This window comes from Micropterus dolomieu, linkage group LG13 (genome assembly GCF_021292245.1).
Source record: "Micropterus dolomieu isolate WLL.071019.BEF.003 ecotype Adirondacks linkage group LG13, ASM2129224v1, whole genome shotgun sequence".
NCBI classification, from domain to species: Eukaryota; Metazoa; Chordata; class Actinopteri; order Centrarchiformes; family Centrarchidae; genus Micropterus; species Micropterus dolomieu.
Genome location: NC_060162.1, coordinates 19,065,844 through 19,080,588, shown reverse-complemented (window position 1 = coordinate 19,080,588; position 14,745 = coordinate 19,065,844). Strand labels below are relative to the sequence as shown.

Below are 14,745 nucleotides of genomic sequence, written 5' to 3'. Positions count from 1 at the left end.
ATGATATTGTCTGGATATCAAACAGTATTTAACACTTTTTTACACCTAAAAGTAATAATCATTGTATAAACAAAATACTTTTTTTATCTGTTCAGTATTTGACAATAAACTGTTGCTCTACTTTGGTTGTATTAGCAAGACGTCATACACTGCAACAACACAAGCAGAATACACAAGGACACACACAAACACACTATCAAGTACACAAACACACATTATATTAATTTCAGGGAAAACAAGTATGTGGTATGTTAATTATGTGATTTATATTCATATCAAAATCTATATCTATAGTCCATGATAATCAAGGACCATATAATGTTATCTCTGAAACTTAATATTCATTTACTTTCAGTCTTTTGATATACAGTCTGGACCTTGATCACTTTTATTTATTTTATTGTATTTTTTTCAGCTGGTGTTTTTTCCTTTGTTCACTTTTAATTATTTGACTGAGAGGCATTTTGATTAATCTATTATCAAAGGTTAACAAAAAGACATGGTTAAATTAAATTAATATTACAATAAATGAATTAAAACTATTAAATTAAATAAATATTGAAACATATTCAGTATTTAATATAAATGTTTTTGATAACATTTTTGCACCAATGAGTTCAGATGAATGCAATAAAGTGAAATTGAACAATAAAGGAGTACTTCACCCAAAAATTAAAATTACGATGCGTTCACACTATTCACATTCTAACCCTAATCCACCAAGGTGTGATGCCACCTTATGTATCAAGCTGAAAGGTTAAAACCACAAAAATCTGAAAACTATGTAGAGGCTGCGATGAGGCTTTCAAAGCAAAACCCAAGGTGTGAGCACAACCATAAGGTGTTATGAGAATCTTTTCTGTTTAACTTTACAGCCAGTTTTTACAAATTTACTTTGTTAAAATATTGCTTGCATTAAAATGTTGTGATTATAAGCTAGCAAATTAGGTGTAGACAGAGACAAAGGGGATTTGTTTATAGGAATCAATTAATTACAATCAATGAATGAATAGCAATTTGTGTCACTTTGAGGCTATACATCGACAACTGTATTTCACAATTCATTTCAAACTACAACTGTGGAAAGTATTAAGAGGTAAGAGGCACACTGTGCAATCTTAATTAAGCTTAACTTGATTCTCTGAGAGGTTTATTGCACTATAATGTTTTTACATTTTTAGATAAGCTGACATACAGTATTTCACAAAAGTGAGTACACCCCTCACATTTTTGTAAATATTTGATTAAATCTTTTCATGTGACAACACTGAAGAAATTACAATTTGCTACAATGTAATGTAGTGAGTGTACAGCTTGTATAACAGTGTAAATTTGCTGTCCCCTCAAAATAACACACCACATTGCCATTAATGTCTAAACCGCTGGCAACAAAAGTGAGTACACCCTTAAGTGAACATGTCCAAATTGGGCCCAATTAGCCATTCTCCCTGCCCGGAGTCATGTGACTCTTTAGCTTTACAAGGTCTCAGGTGTGAATGGGGAGTAGGTGTGTTAAATTTGGTGTTATCACTCTCATACTCCCTCATACTGGTCACTGGAAGTTCAACATGGCACCTCATGCCACAGAACTCTCTGAGGATCTGAAAAAAAGAATGGCTGCTCTACAAAGACGGCCTAGGCTATAAGAAGATTGCCAAGACCCTGAAACTGAGCTGCAGCATGGTGGCCAAGACCATACAGCGCTTCAACAGGACAGGTTCCACTGAGAACTGGCCTCGCCATGGTCGAACAAAGAAGTTGAGTGCACGTGCTCAGCGCCATATCCAGAGGTTGTCTTTGGGAAATAGACGTATGAGTGCTGCCAGTATTGCTGCAGAGGTTGAAGGGGTCGGGGGTCAGCCTGTCAGTACTCAGACCATATGCTGCACACTGCATCAAATTGGTCTGCATGGCTGTCATCCCAGAAGGAAGCCTCTTCTAAAGTTGATGCACAAGAAAGCCCGCAAACAGTTTGCTGAAGACAAGCAGACATGGATTACTGGAACCATGTCCTGTGGTCTGATAAGACCAAGATAAACTTATTTGTTTCAGATGGTGTCAAGCGTGTGTGGCGGCAACCAGGTGAGGAGCACAAAGACGAAAAGTGTGTCTTGCCTACAGTCAAGCATGGTGGTGGGAGTTTTATGGTCTAGGGCTGCATGAGTGCTGCCGGCACTGGGGAGCTACAGTTTTTTTAGGGAACCATGAATGCCAACATACTGAAGCAGAGCATGATCCCCTCCCTTCGGAGACTCGGCTGCAGGGAAGTATTCAAATATAATAACGACCCCAAACACACCTCCAAGATGACCACTGCCTTGCTAAAGAAGCTGAGGGTAAAGGTGATGGACAGGCCAAATATGTCTCCAGACCAAAACCCTATTAAGCATCTGTGGGGCATCCTCAAACGGAAGGTGGAATAGCACAAGGTCTCTAACATCCACCAGCTACGTGATGTTGTCATGGAAGAGTGGAAGAGGACTCCAGTGGCGACCTGTGAAGCTCTGGTGAACTCCATGCCAAAGAGGTTTAAGGCAGTGCTGGAAAATAATGGTGGCCACACAAAATATTGACACTTTGGGTCCAATTTGGACATTTTCACTTAGGGGTGTACTCACTTTTGTTGCCAGCAGTTTAAACATTAATGACTGTGTGATGTGTTATTTTGAGGGGACAGCAAATTTACGAGTTTTACACTCACTACTTTACATTGTAGCAAAGTGTCATTTCACTTTTGTGAGATATTGTACGTGTTTTACAGAAATAACCCATGTTAAATATATACAGTAAGCCATTTAGGTCTAGCTATGAGCAGAAAACAGATTAATCAGAGCAAATAATCTGAAGCTTACCAGCACCTGAAAATGAAAACTTCTTCTAATGTAATCTATCTACAAAGTATGTTTTACTGGGTGAAATACCTCTTTACTATATAAGTCATATTCTGTCAGAGTTTTTGTGCTAACAGACTAAAATGTGAGTAAGCTTGTGTGTGAGTGTTTCTGGGATGGTACAGGGCCAGGGGGATGAGAGGCGGCGTCAGATTGAGATGAATGGGGAGGAATGAGAGTTAGAATGAGTTAAGATGAATCTGGGTTAGCCTTTCCCTTCACTCCTGCTATTTAAACAAAACACACACACACACACACACACACACACACAGGTGTCAAAGGCACAGGATGTAGTGAGGCACAAATAAACTCCACAAAGTTTGCCATGGCAAAAGAAAAAAAAAAAGGACAACACGCTACTCACTTTATCACTGTACACACATACAATACTGCACTCATATTGAAATACAGATGAGGAAGACACGCACTTTTGGCACACAGTGAGCCGAAAATGTACAGAGATAATCACACACACCCAAAACCAATACAAAAGCACACCTCACAGCAATATCCCTGCTAGCAGATAACGTACAGGCAATGTTAACAGTGAGTTTGTCATCAGACTTGGGCAAAACAGTTTATGAAAATCAAACTAAAATATCTGGATTTAGATCATTTTATTAAAATAATTTATTTTACATTGACATGTAGTAACTGCGAACCTTAACTGCACAAAACATTTATTTTCTTTATAAAATGAGGGAATAAGAATAATTTGCAGTTATTTTGCCCATGAGTGAAAGATGACATGTCACAGCAACAATGAATGTTACGTGCTGCGTAGCTGAGTTGTGTTACAGCGGCAAATTATACCATTTATTTTTACAGAAAAGGAAAATGAAAACCCATTTGTTTGTTTATATATCATTAAAAACAAGACTGAAATACACCCATTGGACAGAGAAAACATTTTACACTGTGAAGAAAATATACATTAAAAGCATGCCATGCACATAAAGATGTCAGAGTCAAAAACAGCAAACAGCAAACTTTATTTGGTTTTGGGAAACACCTCATTCACAAGTCCCAGTAACTGTACAGACAAAACACGTCTTACATAGACCTGGCTCAAAATTTATTTTAAGCTATTTTGACGTATCTAAAGCATTAACTGTGCCTAATTTATCTTGCAAGGTATTTCAAACACTTAAAAACAAGACAAAATATGCATACACGTAAATTCCTTGCAAGCTAAACTAAATTTTTTTGACTTTCTTTGAATATTAGCAAATTCAGCTACATATTACCTAAAGCCCAGGTCAGAAACATTCACACACACACACACACACACACACACACACACACACACACACACACACACACACATACACACACAGATACTATAACAGCAAAGCATGCAGCATGCACATGCACAAACTGTAGTACACACACAGAGCTGGATTGAGAGAAGGAGGAGAGGGTCCCGCTCGACTAAACGAGAGAGGAGCGCAGGAAAACAAGATGACAAGAGAGGAGGAGGCCCAGAGGTCAACATGAGGTCATATGAGGTCAGAGGTCGGACAGGAAGAGCTGTGAGGAAGAAGAGCAGGAAAGGGGAGGAGGAGGAGGAGGAGCAGGGCGGCTGGGCAGCAGATATGACATGTCATAGGTTCAGAGACAGACTGAAGGAAGGACAGAGAGTGATTATCCTGAGCTAAAGACAAAATTTCAAGACCACTACAGTGCTGCAGATTTGTTACAATATCCGCTGTTAATAAAGCATAGTCAAAAGTGAAATTCTGTCTTGTTCTCAGGGAAAGAAAGAGAAAGAAAGACAGACAGAAAGAAAGAGGGAGGGATAGAAACAAGGTATGAAGGCCCAGAACACACTATCATCTGTGTACTTGCGCCACTTTTGACTAGTGTTTCCATCCCAGACACACAAACACACACGCACGCACAAACGCACAAACACACACACACACGCACACACACACACACACACACACACACACACACACACACACACACACACACACGTCTGTGTACACACAGAAGAACATACACACATATAATCTTAACAATCTCAATCATCTTTAACTGGCAATCAGGAATTACCCATATGTTAAGTGTTGCCTTGTTTGGCCTTAAAAATATCTCCTTTAACCCCAAAAATCCTGTCAGTAATAACAAGTAATAACAGTTATCCTCGTTTCTCATATTAAGTATGAAGAATCAGAACCATCATGTTCAGGGCTCAAGTATGACATGTGAAAAACTGTAACTGAAAAATAAAAATGACTTGTGCCCCAGTGAGGAATGCACAGAGGCGGTGTTAGTGCATGCTGCAAAAAGGCCGGGTTCATGGTGGGAGAATGACACCATTCCTCAGACCTCAACACTATTTGAGATTCATCATCATTATCACCATCATCATCATCATGTCATGAGCAGCAAACCACCATGCAGCCCGAGTTCAACTTCAACTTACCCCTCCTGAAAAACGGGGGTCTAATAACTCGTGGCTTGCGCACTAGGCGCGGTGGCCTTGTGTCCGTGACCTCTTGTGGAGCAACAGAGACAAGGTGAAACGGCTGTTACCCCACACTCAAAGGGAAGCAGGGAGGTTTTCAGAGGTGGAAAGTAAATGAGACACAGTTCACCTTGTTGTGCTGAAATATTCTGTCAGAGTTTTTAAATTAGTAAATACCTCCTGCAGGAATCATTGCGAAATTAGCGCAGAATCATTCTGATGAAGTTTCAGATGTTTGTTCAATGAATATTCTTGTAAATATTCAGAATTTTTAATTTTAATAAAAAAAATCCCTTTGAACCATTAAATGGCTATTCCTCATGATTCATCATATACAGTATATATATATATATATAAACACTGCACTTGGCAGTAACTGACTTCACTTGCAAAATCTGTTTGAGCAGGAAATTCCTGTAAACTTTCCATTTCTGATCATAACAGATCATCATGGAACAATCAAACAAACCTTAACACCAGTCTTGCCATGAATAGGCTGAGTATACATTCCACATTTTACAGTTATTTCATCTTTCATTCACCCTAAAACTCACTTATGTCACTTAACATATCTTGAATGGAGAAGACTCTTCATCCTTAAAACAACATGGATTCATAACTCGCTGTAGAAGAGAAGTGAAAATGATCTACCCTTGGTGAGAGATTGTTTTACTAGCTTTAAGGTGACAAGGTGTTAATTTAAACAATAAATGCAAGATGAAATCATATCTTGTTGAAGAGCATTAGCACATTGTTTTGCTGTCTAAATGTAGTGGGGTAATTCGCTGTCCATTGGTAAGGATACTGATTTGAATATTACATGTCTTGTGTTTGATGTGTTTGTGTGTCTTACCATTGAGGACACTGGGGGACAGCAGGGTGGAGTCGCGGTCGATGAGACGACAAGCACCCTCTTCTGAAGAACCGGGTGCTGGCTGTGGAGCTTGACCCTCCACAGAGGTTACGATGTCTGCACGGTCGATGTTCTTCAGAGCGGTGTAAAGGCTCTCCACTGAGAGGGGATCACATTGACAGGAGTGGGGCAGACAGAAATATATGTAAAAAAAGAGAGGAACATAGAATTATGTGTGCGAGGACAGGGAAGTGAAGAAACATGGGAAGTCAGAGAAAAACATCAGGATACCTTGTAGAAAGCCAGAGTCAAAAATATAGTTAATCCGACAATTAAACAGTCAAAAAAGAGATCAATAATTTGATTATGTGATGCCAGATTCATGTTTGTGCTTTGTGCTGCAATTGATATAAATGTGTACTACTGTATTTACGTAGCTAGCAGGTAATTTCTATGAGACAAACAATAATGTCAGACTTACTTTTGGCCCTTTTGCCTTCTCTGCTGGCCCACAGGTTGAGCAGGGCAGAACTTTGGTCCAGCAGGGAGTTGGGATTCTCCACACGGATCCTATTGATGTCGTCCACACCAAACTGAAGTTCACGGGCCAACTCTGACAAAGGGACAAGTCAAGTGGACAGATATATAGATACAAACAAACAAACAAACACAGACAGATCCAGCACTGGGTAGATAAGATCTATTAAAGGACGCACCTGCCCAGCTCAAACCAAGCTGTTCAGATATGATGTTGATCTTGATCTCAGTCCTCTCCATGGCATTCACTGTGGCTAAAAAGAAAAAAGAAAAAAGGCCAGTGTCACAAAGACAAATAAGTGTACATTTACTGAACTAAGGGGATTTTGACTCTGACTTTAATGTAAAAACTATATATGTAGAGTATATCAAAGTCACAATGTATTTGGAGAGTCCAGCTGTTTTTTAAGTGATTATGATTTGCTAGTAAAATGTCGTGTCAAAGCAGTCTACAGGTATTCAGTATCTAGGGTTAATGTTTGGACAGATAATACTTTGGACTGTCAGAATGTGTGTTGATTGATAAATACTCAAATGCTACAGACAGTTGCTATTAGAATTTTTCATTTTCCCTTTTGGTTTCAATGAACCTTGTGTGTCCTAAAAGACTTGGAATTAACTTGAGTTGCTGTTCAAATTGCTAACGGCAGTACTTACCTTGACAAAAGCATTGTTCTGTTGAAGGAAATATGCAATACCCACAACATCCTTTTTGTTCAAATAATCTTCGGGGTTAGGACACCATAAGGTCAGAATTTGGGGTTCATTCATAGTCCCACCAAGTAGCATTCAGTAACCATTATAGGGGGACTGAGGTGCAATGTAGCAGCGCTGTGTATTTGATAGACAGAAAAGGCCTTTCCTCTTAAACCCCCCCGCGATCAGCAATGTTTAAACCAAGCATCCATTTACTACAGGCCAATCAATGTAAGGACTCCTCTGTCTAGCTCCACTGCGAGGTCCTGCCCATTCCCAGTGCTAAGCTACAGTACTAACGCTAACAGCATCTGCTGCCATGCCATTGGAAATCGCAGTGGAGACACCAGCGCCATGCAAACTACTCACAGGAGTCATTCATCTGTAGTCATAGCTACCAGGACACTCAGGAGGGGAAAAGGCTAATTTGCCATGTGTCATGGAGCCATTTTGGGTCATGTTGGGGACTGCTGCTTATCTTTTAGTCGCACATTCAATAGGATTTTCTTCACCAACTGCACTGCAAAGAACTCTGGGGCATACTGTAGAGCAGGCTCAGTTATTGTGCCATGCGTGCACGCGAGACAGATAGGGGGAAAATAGAGAGGGCAGAGTGGGAAGCGAAGGGTTGTGGGTAAAGGGGCAGTGCAACATTCAGTGCCTGTCTCCACTGTGTGTAAATCAGGAGAGGGCTGAAGGTCAGGCAGTAAAGGACTCACCCACACCAGGCTCATTCAGTGCACTGTAGCGTTCCCTCAGGGCGAGGGGGGTTAAGGTTCGCCTGCGCTCCTCACTTCCTATAACCTAAAGAATAAATAAAATAAAATCACATTGTGAACAAGTGAAACAAGTCTCCCTAACTTTAAAGCAGTCGGTCAGTCAAACATTGTAAGAAATCATTTGGGAACTAAATGTTCAAATTCATCCAAAGGGTGTAACGATCAAAAATAGTAGATTTGTTTTCGTTTAAGTCTCAAACGTTTTCTATTACCCCCCCACACACACCACACGTAAACAGATTTAATCATTATCAACATTAACAATATTCGGGTAGCAACAAATAAAAAAGGAGCCAAGTTGAATTTGATTGAAATAAAATAAATTATTCAGGTCAGCATGATAGGATCAGCAAACTCTTATTTTTAATTATTTCCCTATATAAATCATATAGGGTAAAGTCTAGCCAACTTAGGTGCAGGCGCGCGGGAAGACATTTTCGCTTAGGGGTGCTGCACAGTAGAAATGTGCGCATGATACAACTGTGTAGGCATGTACTTACGCACTTTCTTTCAACACAGAGTGGTTACAAGCATGGTCATATGAGGTCACAGAGGTCTGGACCTCCTTAATTATATGTATGTATAAATAAAATCATTCGAATAAAAGCCATTACAAGATCAACTTAAATGAAGGCCTCGAGGGCGCAGCTGATTACACTGTCACTACCCTCATTTCAACTTGAAAAACTGTTCCACGCTCAGTATCCACTCCTGGGGAAACACATGAAAACCTTGTGTGTGCAATAACTGAGAGCACCGCTGTTTGCGGGCAGAGTTTTGGACGATACATTTTGTGAATTTCCAGGTGGGTGAAATAGGGTGAAGCGTCTCCCCATTTAGAGAGACGCTGTGCGCATTTTCGCATGAGGCACAGCAGCAAAACTTGCCAACAGGATCAGTCTCACATACAGTGAAACTGTTTGGAGTAAAGCAGCTGTCCTCCTGATCAATCATAATTTAGACGTGCTGATGGAGCTGAGCTCTAAATTATTTCAGAAGCTAAATGTTGAATTCTGTTTCCTCTGAAGAGTTTCCTCTGCCCTGTCCTGTCAAGTTTACTTGACACTACAGTAACTACAATTTTTATTTTTGCTGCATAAATGTCCCACGGTATTTGCTCATTTCTGCGCCCATGGAAACGTTTAAAATGACTGACAGCAGTCTCTCCAATCATGAAAGAAAACCGTTAAAGAAAACACTCATACAACAACACAATAAAGAAAACACCTGGAAAGTTAAAAGGACTGGTAGAGGTGGGATAAATTTGAGAAATTTAGGATTTGGGTGTTAGGATTTGGTTTTGTGCTGTTGTTTTTCCTGTGTTTATTTGCTTTGTCATGGTTTGGAGTTTTGTAGTCTAGTTTATTATTTTGTTCATTGGCTTTTAGTTTTGTGAGTAACTGTCTTGTCTCTCATCTTAGTTCTTAGTCCTGTGCTTTAGTTCATGTTTAGTTTTTATCTGATCTGTGTACTTCTGTGTTTTATCATTATGGTCTGTCTTAGTCCTTTGTCTTATATCACCATGTTTTAGTGTAGTCTTATCTCCTGTTTGGTCCCGTCTCTGTCCGTGTCCTGATTTTGCTCTTTCCATGTTTTGTGTTTTACTTCGGTAGATCTGTCCTTGTGTGTTCCTGTGAACTTTACTTCCTGTTTTATTTTGGTAATCTTCTGTACCTGGTGTCCTTGTCTAGCTTTGTTTGATTACCTGATGTATCTCAGCTTTGCTTCCCTCCCTGCTCGTTTACCAGTGTATATATTGTCCACAGTCTTTGTCACGTCCTTGTATTGTCTGTGTGTCTAATGTTGAGTGTTCCTTGGTATTCCCTGTTCTGGATTATTCCCTGTGTTTTTGGATCGCCTTGTGTTTCCTGGATTACCTTGTTTGGACTTTTGCCCTGAACTCCATGTAAGCCTGTTTTAGTTTAGTTTTTGAATTAATAAATCCTTTGTTTGAACTGCATCTTCATCTTGCCTCGCCTGAATCTGCATTTGGGTCCACACCTCAGCCCTCAGCCTTCACTCAGCCGACTCTTGACATTGGAGGTCGGTGGGTTATTTGTGCGTACATGATTTTTCAGATATTGTAAGAGCCGATCCACCATCACACCAATGTAGCTCCTCGAATTGTGACAAAACAGTGCAAACAGCAGCTTACGTCAGATTATTAGGCTGTAATATCAACCAGAGCATTCAGCTCTAACCTGCTGTATTTTATGTTGTCCTATAGTAACAATAGTGCCCATGTAGTCTGCACATGTAACTTGCACACTATGTTCCTCCCTGTCAATAGGAGGTGCTCCAGCACCCGCCGCAACCCCCTTCCGGTGCACTTGCTGAGGTGTGAGAAATAACGGATGTCTAAATTCCCTTCTCACACATCACAACTACAACATGATATTGGCTATTGTGTTTTACCTTGTAGAAAAACACAAGAAAAACTGGCTTCTTTTATGTCACATAACAACTGTCTCATCAAGCACACAGACGTACAGGGAAGTTCAAACATTTGAGTGTGCTTGCGCGGAGGTGTTTGCAAGAAAGTCCTTACCTTGACACATGGCGGCATGGTTATGTTAAGGTTACACAGTACATGCTGTGTGTCTTCGTATTTGGTGCACTTCCGCAGAAAGGACAAAAACCCAGTGGCGTCCTTGTTACTATCTCTGACCTAACACAGAGAAATGACAGACAGAGAGCAGAAGAGAAAAAAAGAGAGAAGAATATGGAGAGAAAAAATGGAGGAAAAAGAAGAAACCAGATAGAGGAGGGTGGAGCAAAGAAGAAAAGTAAAAGAAAGAGACAGGGTAAGAGAGAGAACAAATGAGAAAGGAAGAGAATAAAACAGGAAGAGAGAGGAGGAGGAAGAAAAAACAGATCAAAACAGGTATTAGATCCCGCCACAATGTCTCTCGAGCATGTGGCGCAGTAACATGGGACGAGAAGCAGGGGGAAACAGGGATGGAAGCAGTCCACAGGCAGGCGAGAGGGAGAGATTTACCTGCACATTTTACCTGGACGTCTGTCAGACCAGACAGTTACAGAGTGACCGTGAGAGAGAGAAAGAGAGACAGTGAGACAGACACATACAGACAGGCAAGGCCGCAAGATTGGAAAGCAGGCAAAGAAAGTGAGGGAGTCACAGGACATGCAAACGGTTACCCAAGAGAGTCAACAGGTAGATAGGTAAGCTGTTTGTTGCTCAGCTACACCATAATGAAAAGATATTTATCAAAGTATTCATTTAGCTGATACTTAATAGTAGTGTGTGCCACACTGACAGACACATAGACAGAAAGACACCAACAGACAAATTGTGGATTCAGATTACCAAATAAAATGGACAAACCAATGAAGGCACAATAGAAAGTGACATGAATATGATAAGACAAACATGGAAAAGAGGGGGTTTAAAAAACATCAGAAATGTCCGACAATTATGATCAGAAAGAAGCACTAACTTAACAGTGATGCATCTGTAACCAAAATGACAAACTGTGTAGCATTACACATAAAGGAGGGGTTTATTATTACACATTCATCAAAAATAAATGTGATCAACATAAAGTAGAAATGAAACCCCTCAAATAATCGAGGACACTGTTTAACTTGTCAATTTTTTAGACAGAAAGATTTGAAAACCACACAGATGAATGGACTGACTGTGAAATTTGTATATTTTTGTATGCCTCTATTCTACATTCACTGGTGTAGATTTAACTTTCTTGGTGTGGAGTTACTATGTTACTGTTACTCTGAAAGAGTGCTGCGAGAACACAGCGCTGCACTCTTATCTAAACTTTTACATGGTTTTTAATGGTGAGACAAACTGAAAGACTGCCTGATAGATATGACAGCAAAAAGCAAACTCACAGAAACCACCATGTGAACAGATTGTTTGGTGGATCAGCAGGTTTGGTGCTCAGGAGGGAAAACTGACTAACTGGTGAGAGGATCCTCGACACACACTGAACCCAAACAACTGCACAAACAAAACCACAATACTGTATGAATATGTAGTGAGTGACAGAAAAGCAGGCATGCGAGCAGTCAGTTAGAGGCAGACCTTGACAGAGACGGGCAGCCTGTTATCTCTGAAGGCCTGGAAGCTGAAGCTGCGAGGCTGCTGCGTGGCCTTCCTGACGGGCACCAGGTTCCCAGAACACTCCAGATGCAGTGGCATGCCCTCCATCAGCTGTGGAAAGTATTCACAAAATGTTAAGGGTGACAAGATGAATCATAACAGCAAGAGAATCTGAGAGGGATTTGACCCTGTAACATAGCCAGAGCGTGGATCTATCACAAGGCACAAACTGAGATTCTTCTATACTGCAGAAAACTCTCTACTTGCAGGATCCTTCCTCCTAAGATGGGGAGATTCTGTAAGTAATGCCAGCAATCCCGGCAGTGGTGTTAGGCGTCTTTCTTTTTTTCATGAACAGAAGAAAATTGGAATTGCTTCTTTTTCATGCATGAAAGTATGACTTTTGAGCAGCTCAGTTAAATTCCTATTAATTGCACAATTGCTTAAAAGTGTGTAGATAAAAAAACATTTGTCACATGTTATAGTTATGAGAATGATTTGCATAGTCAAGGAACTATGTTTGAGGTTGCCGTAACCCCTACTGTTTTCTCTAACACCTTTCCCTTTTTGTGACCTTGGCAAAATTTTCCCCGTGCTGACCTCAATGTCTCTACTGCGCGCCACTTCGGTGAAGTTTTCGTGCAGCTCCAGTGTTTTGTCCATCTTATCATCTGTCATGCAGTAACAACGCAAGCGTCCCTCGCGCGCTTCATTCATCTTGGCAAAAATAACAAACTTGGCCATGTATGGAACAGACATCAGCTCTCGGTACAGCAAATTGGCAAAGGTCACTGCTTCTGCCGTGCGTGGACAGTCTGCCAGCCAGAATCTGGATAATGTGGAAGAAGAGAAGGTGGAAAGTGGTGCAAGTCCTGCAAGTGAGCAGCGAAGGAAAGATGGATGGTACAACATTTGCCTTGATTACAGCTGAGGTGCTCACCTTGCAGAAACATTGGTGGTAAAGTTGGCGCAGTTGTTGGCATACATCAGCTTGGTGGTTCCAGTGATGTCCTCCCACTGAGCTGGGGCTGTGCCACCTGAGACACAACAACCACACTGTGTCATTCATGCCCTTTATATGTTATGTACTGTACATCCAAACAATTAAAACAATATAAAAAGTCATTATATACAGAGAAAGTTGGAAAACTTTTTGTCTTTTTGATTAAGTTCAGAATGGACCCTACCAATGACACTGCACAGGAGTCGCAAGCTGGTGGTATCACCCTCTCCAGCATCCCGAACACTCTCCCTCCAGGATGGTGGCAAAGGGATGCGCAACCCGATCGGACGGTGGAATTTGCGTCTGCGTGGCTCGATGGTAACCACTGGGCTGAAGGTTGCCTGGTTACCAAGGTGCCGAGTCAGCAGTTCATCAGGTATTGGCTGTGCCTGAGGTGGTAACGGTGGGAGAAAAGGTTATTAAACATCAGAAAAGACAGTTTAAAAGGATATGGAGGTGAAGAAGGCTGGGTACATAAAATATGTGAAAGACAAACTCATGCATAAACACAGTATAAAATCTGAAGTAACTACAAGTGATCCAAAAGGATAGTCAATAGGCAGGAAATCGAAATAAGGGGAGGACACAAAGAGAAAACAGTCCAACACATGTGCAATAGATTGAAACATCAAACTCACAGCCATACTCACACATGCAACCAATTCATATTTCACACCTGACCCAGCTCAGATCAGTGCATCAGCTCGGTCAGTGTGGCTCACAACTTAAATCAGGAAACTGAGGAGTGATGCATGGCTGGATAAAAGGAAAACATAAACAGAGCAGCATAAGGCAAAGCAAAACCCATGCAGTTTCCTTAAATAGCATCAGTGCTTTGACAGACAATGTAAACAACGTACAAACCGAAGTGACCAAAAAAAGAAAAAAAGAAGCAAAACTGAAATGTAGAACCCATAATCCGTCGTAATCTTTCTGCCATGAAAAATAAAACCAAGCGGAGGTGTGAAGAGAGACAGTCAGCGTGAGTGTTTGCCAAGTTCCCATATGTGTGTCTGTTGAGGTCTGGATGAGTGACAGTCAGCCACACATTTGCCAAAAGCTCCTCTTTGGCAGGACATACACCACATGTTGCAAGGGATCATTTAGAAAGGATGCAGTATGGTTTGACAGGCTGAGACACGCCTCAGGTCAATATTTTGAAGGCCATGAAGAACATTTTTTCTCAATCAAACAGTCTTAGCGAGTGTTTTCTCTCTCAGTAATGGGCTCCTATATGACCTCACAACCACCAAGGTTAGTTTTGGTTATTTCACATGAGAGTTTTCTGCATTTCTGTTTTTGCCATTGCTTTTCTCTCTGTGTTGAGGTAGGTGGGGCTCAGTTAAAAAAAGCACCAATAAGCACAGCATTGTTGCTGAATATTTAATATTAAAGAAACATTATTAAGCTTTTGAACCCAGTTTTAGGAGCT

General features: G+C 40.8%; 1 protein-coding gene across 1 annotated transcript in view; it reads right to left on the bottom strand.

Moving 5' to 3' along the window:
- The window catches only part of LOC123981420 (ankyrin-1-like), a 36,575-nt gene that overhangs the window by 8,427 nt on the left and 13,403 nt on the right, over nt 1-14,745 (bottom strand). Inside the window, exons 21-29 of the mRNA XM_046066229.1 lie at nt 13,498-13,702; nt 13,251-13,347; nt 12,911-13,139; nt 12,293-12,421; nt 10,778-10,897; nt 8,170-8,254; nt 6,934-7,008; nt 6,699-6,830; nt 6,218-6,376 (exon numbers count right to left, since the gene is read on the bottom strand). Of these exons, the coding sequence (XP_045922185.1) occupies nt 6,218-6,376; nt 6,699-6,830; nt 6,934-7,008; nt 8,170-8,254; nt 10,778-10,897; nt 12,293-12,421; nt 12,911-13,139; nt 13,251-13,347; nt 13,498-13,702 (1,231 nt within the window). The remainder of the gene's footprint in view (nt 1-6,217; nt 6,377-6,698; nt 6,831-6,933; nt 7,009-8,169; nt 8,255-10,777; nt 10,898-12,292; nt 12,422-12,910; nt 13,140-13,250; nt 13,348-13,497; nt 13,703-14,745) is intronic.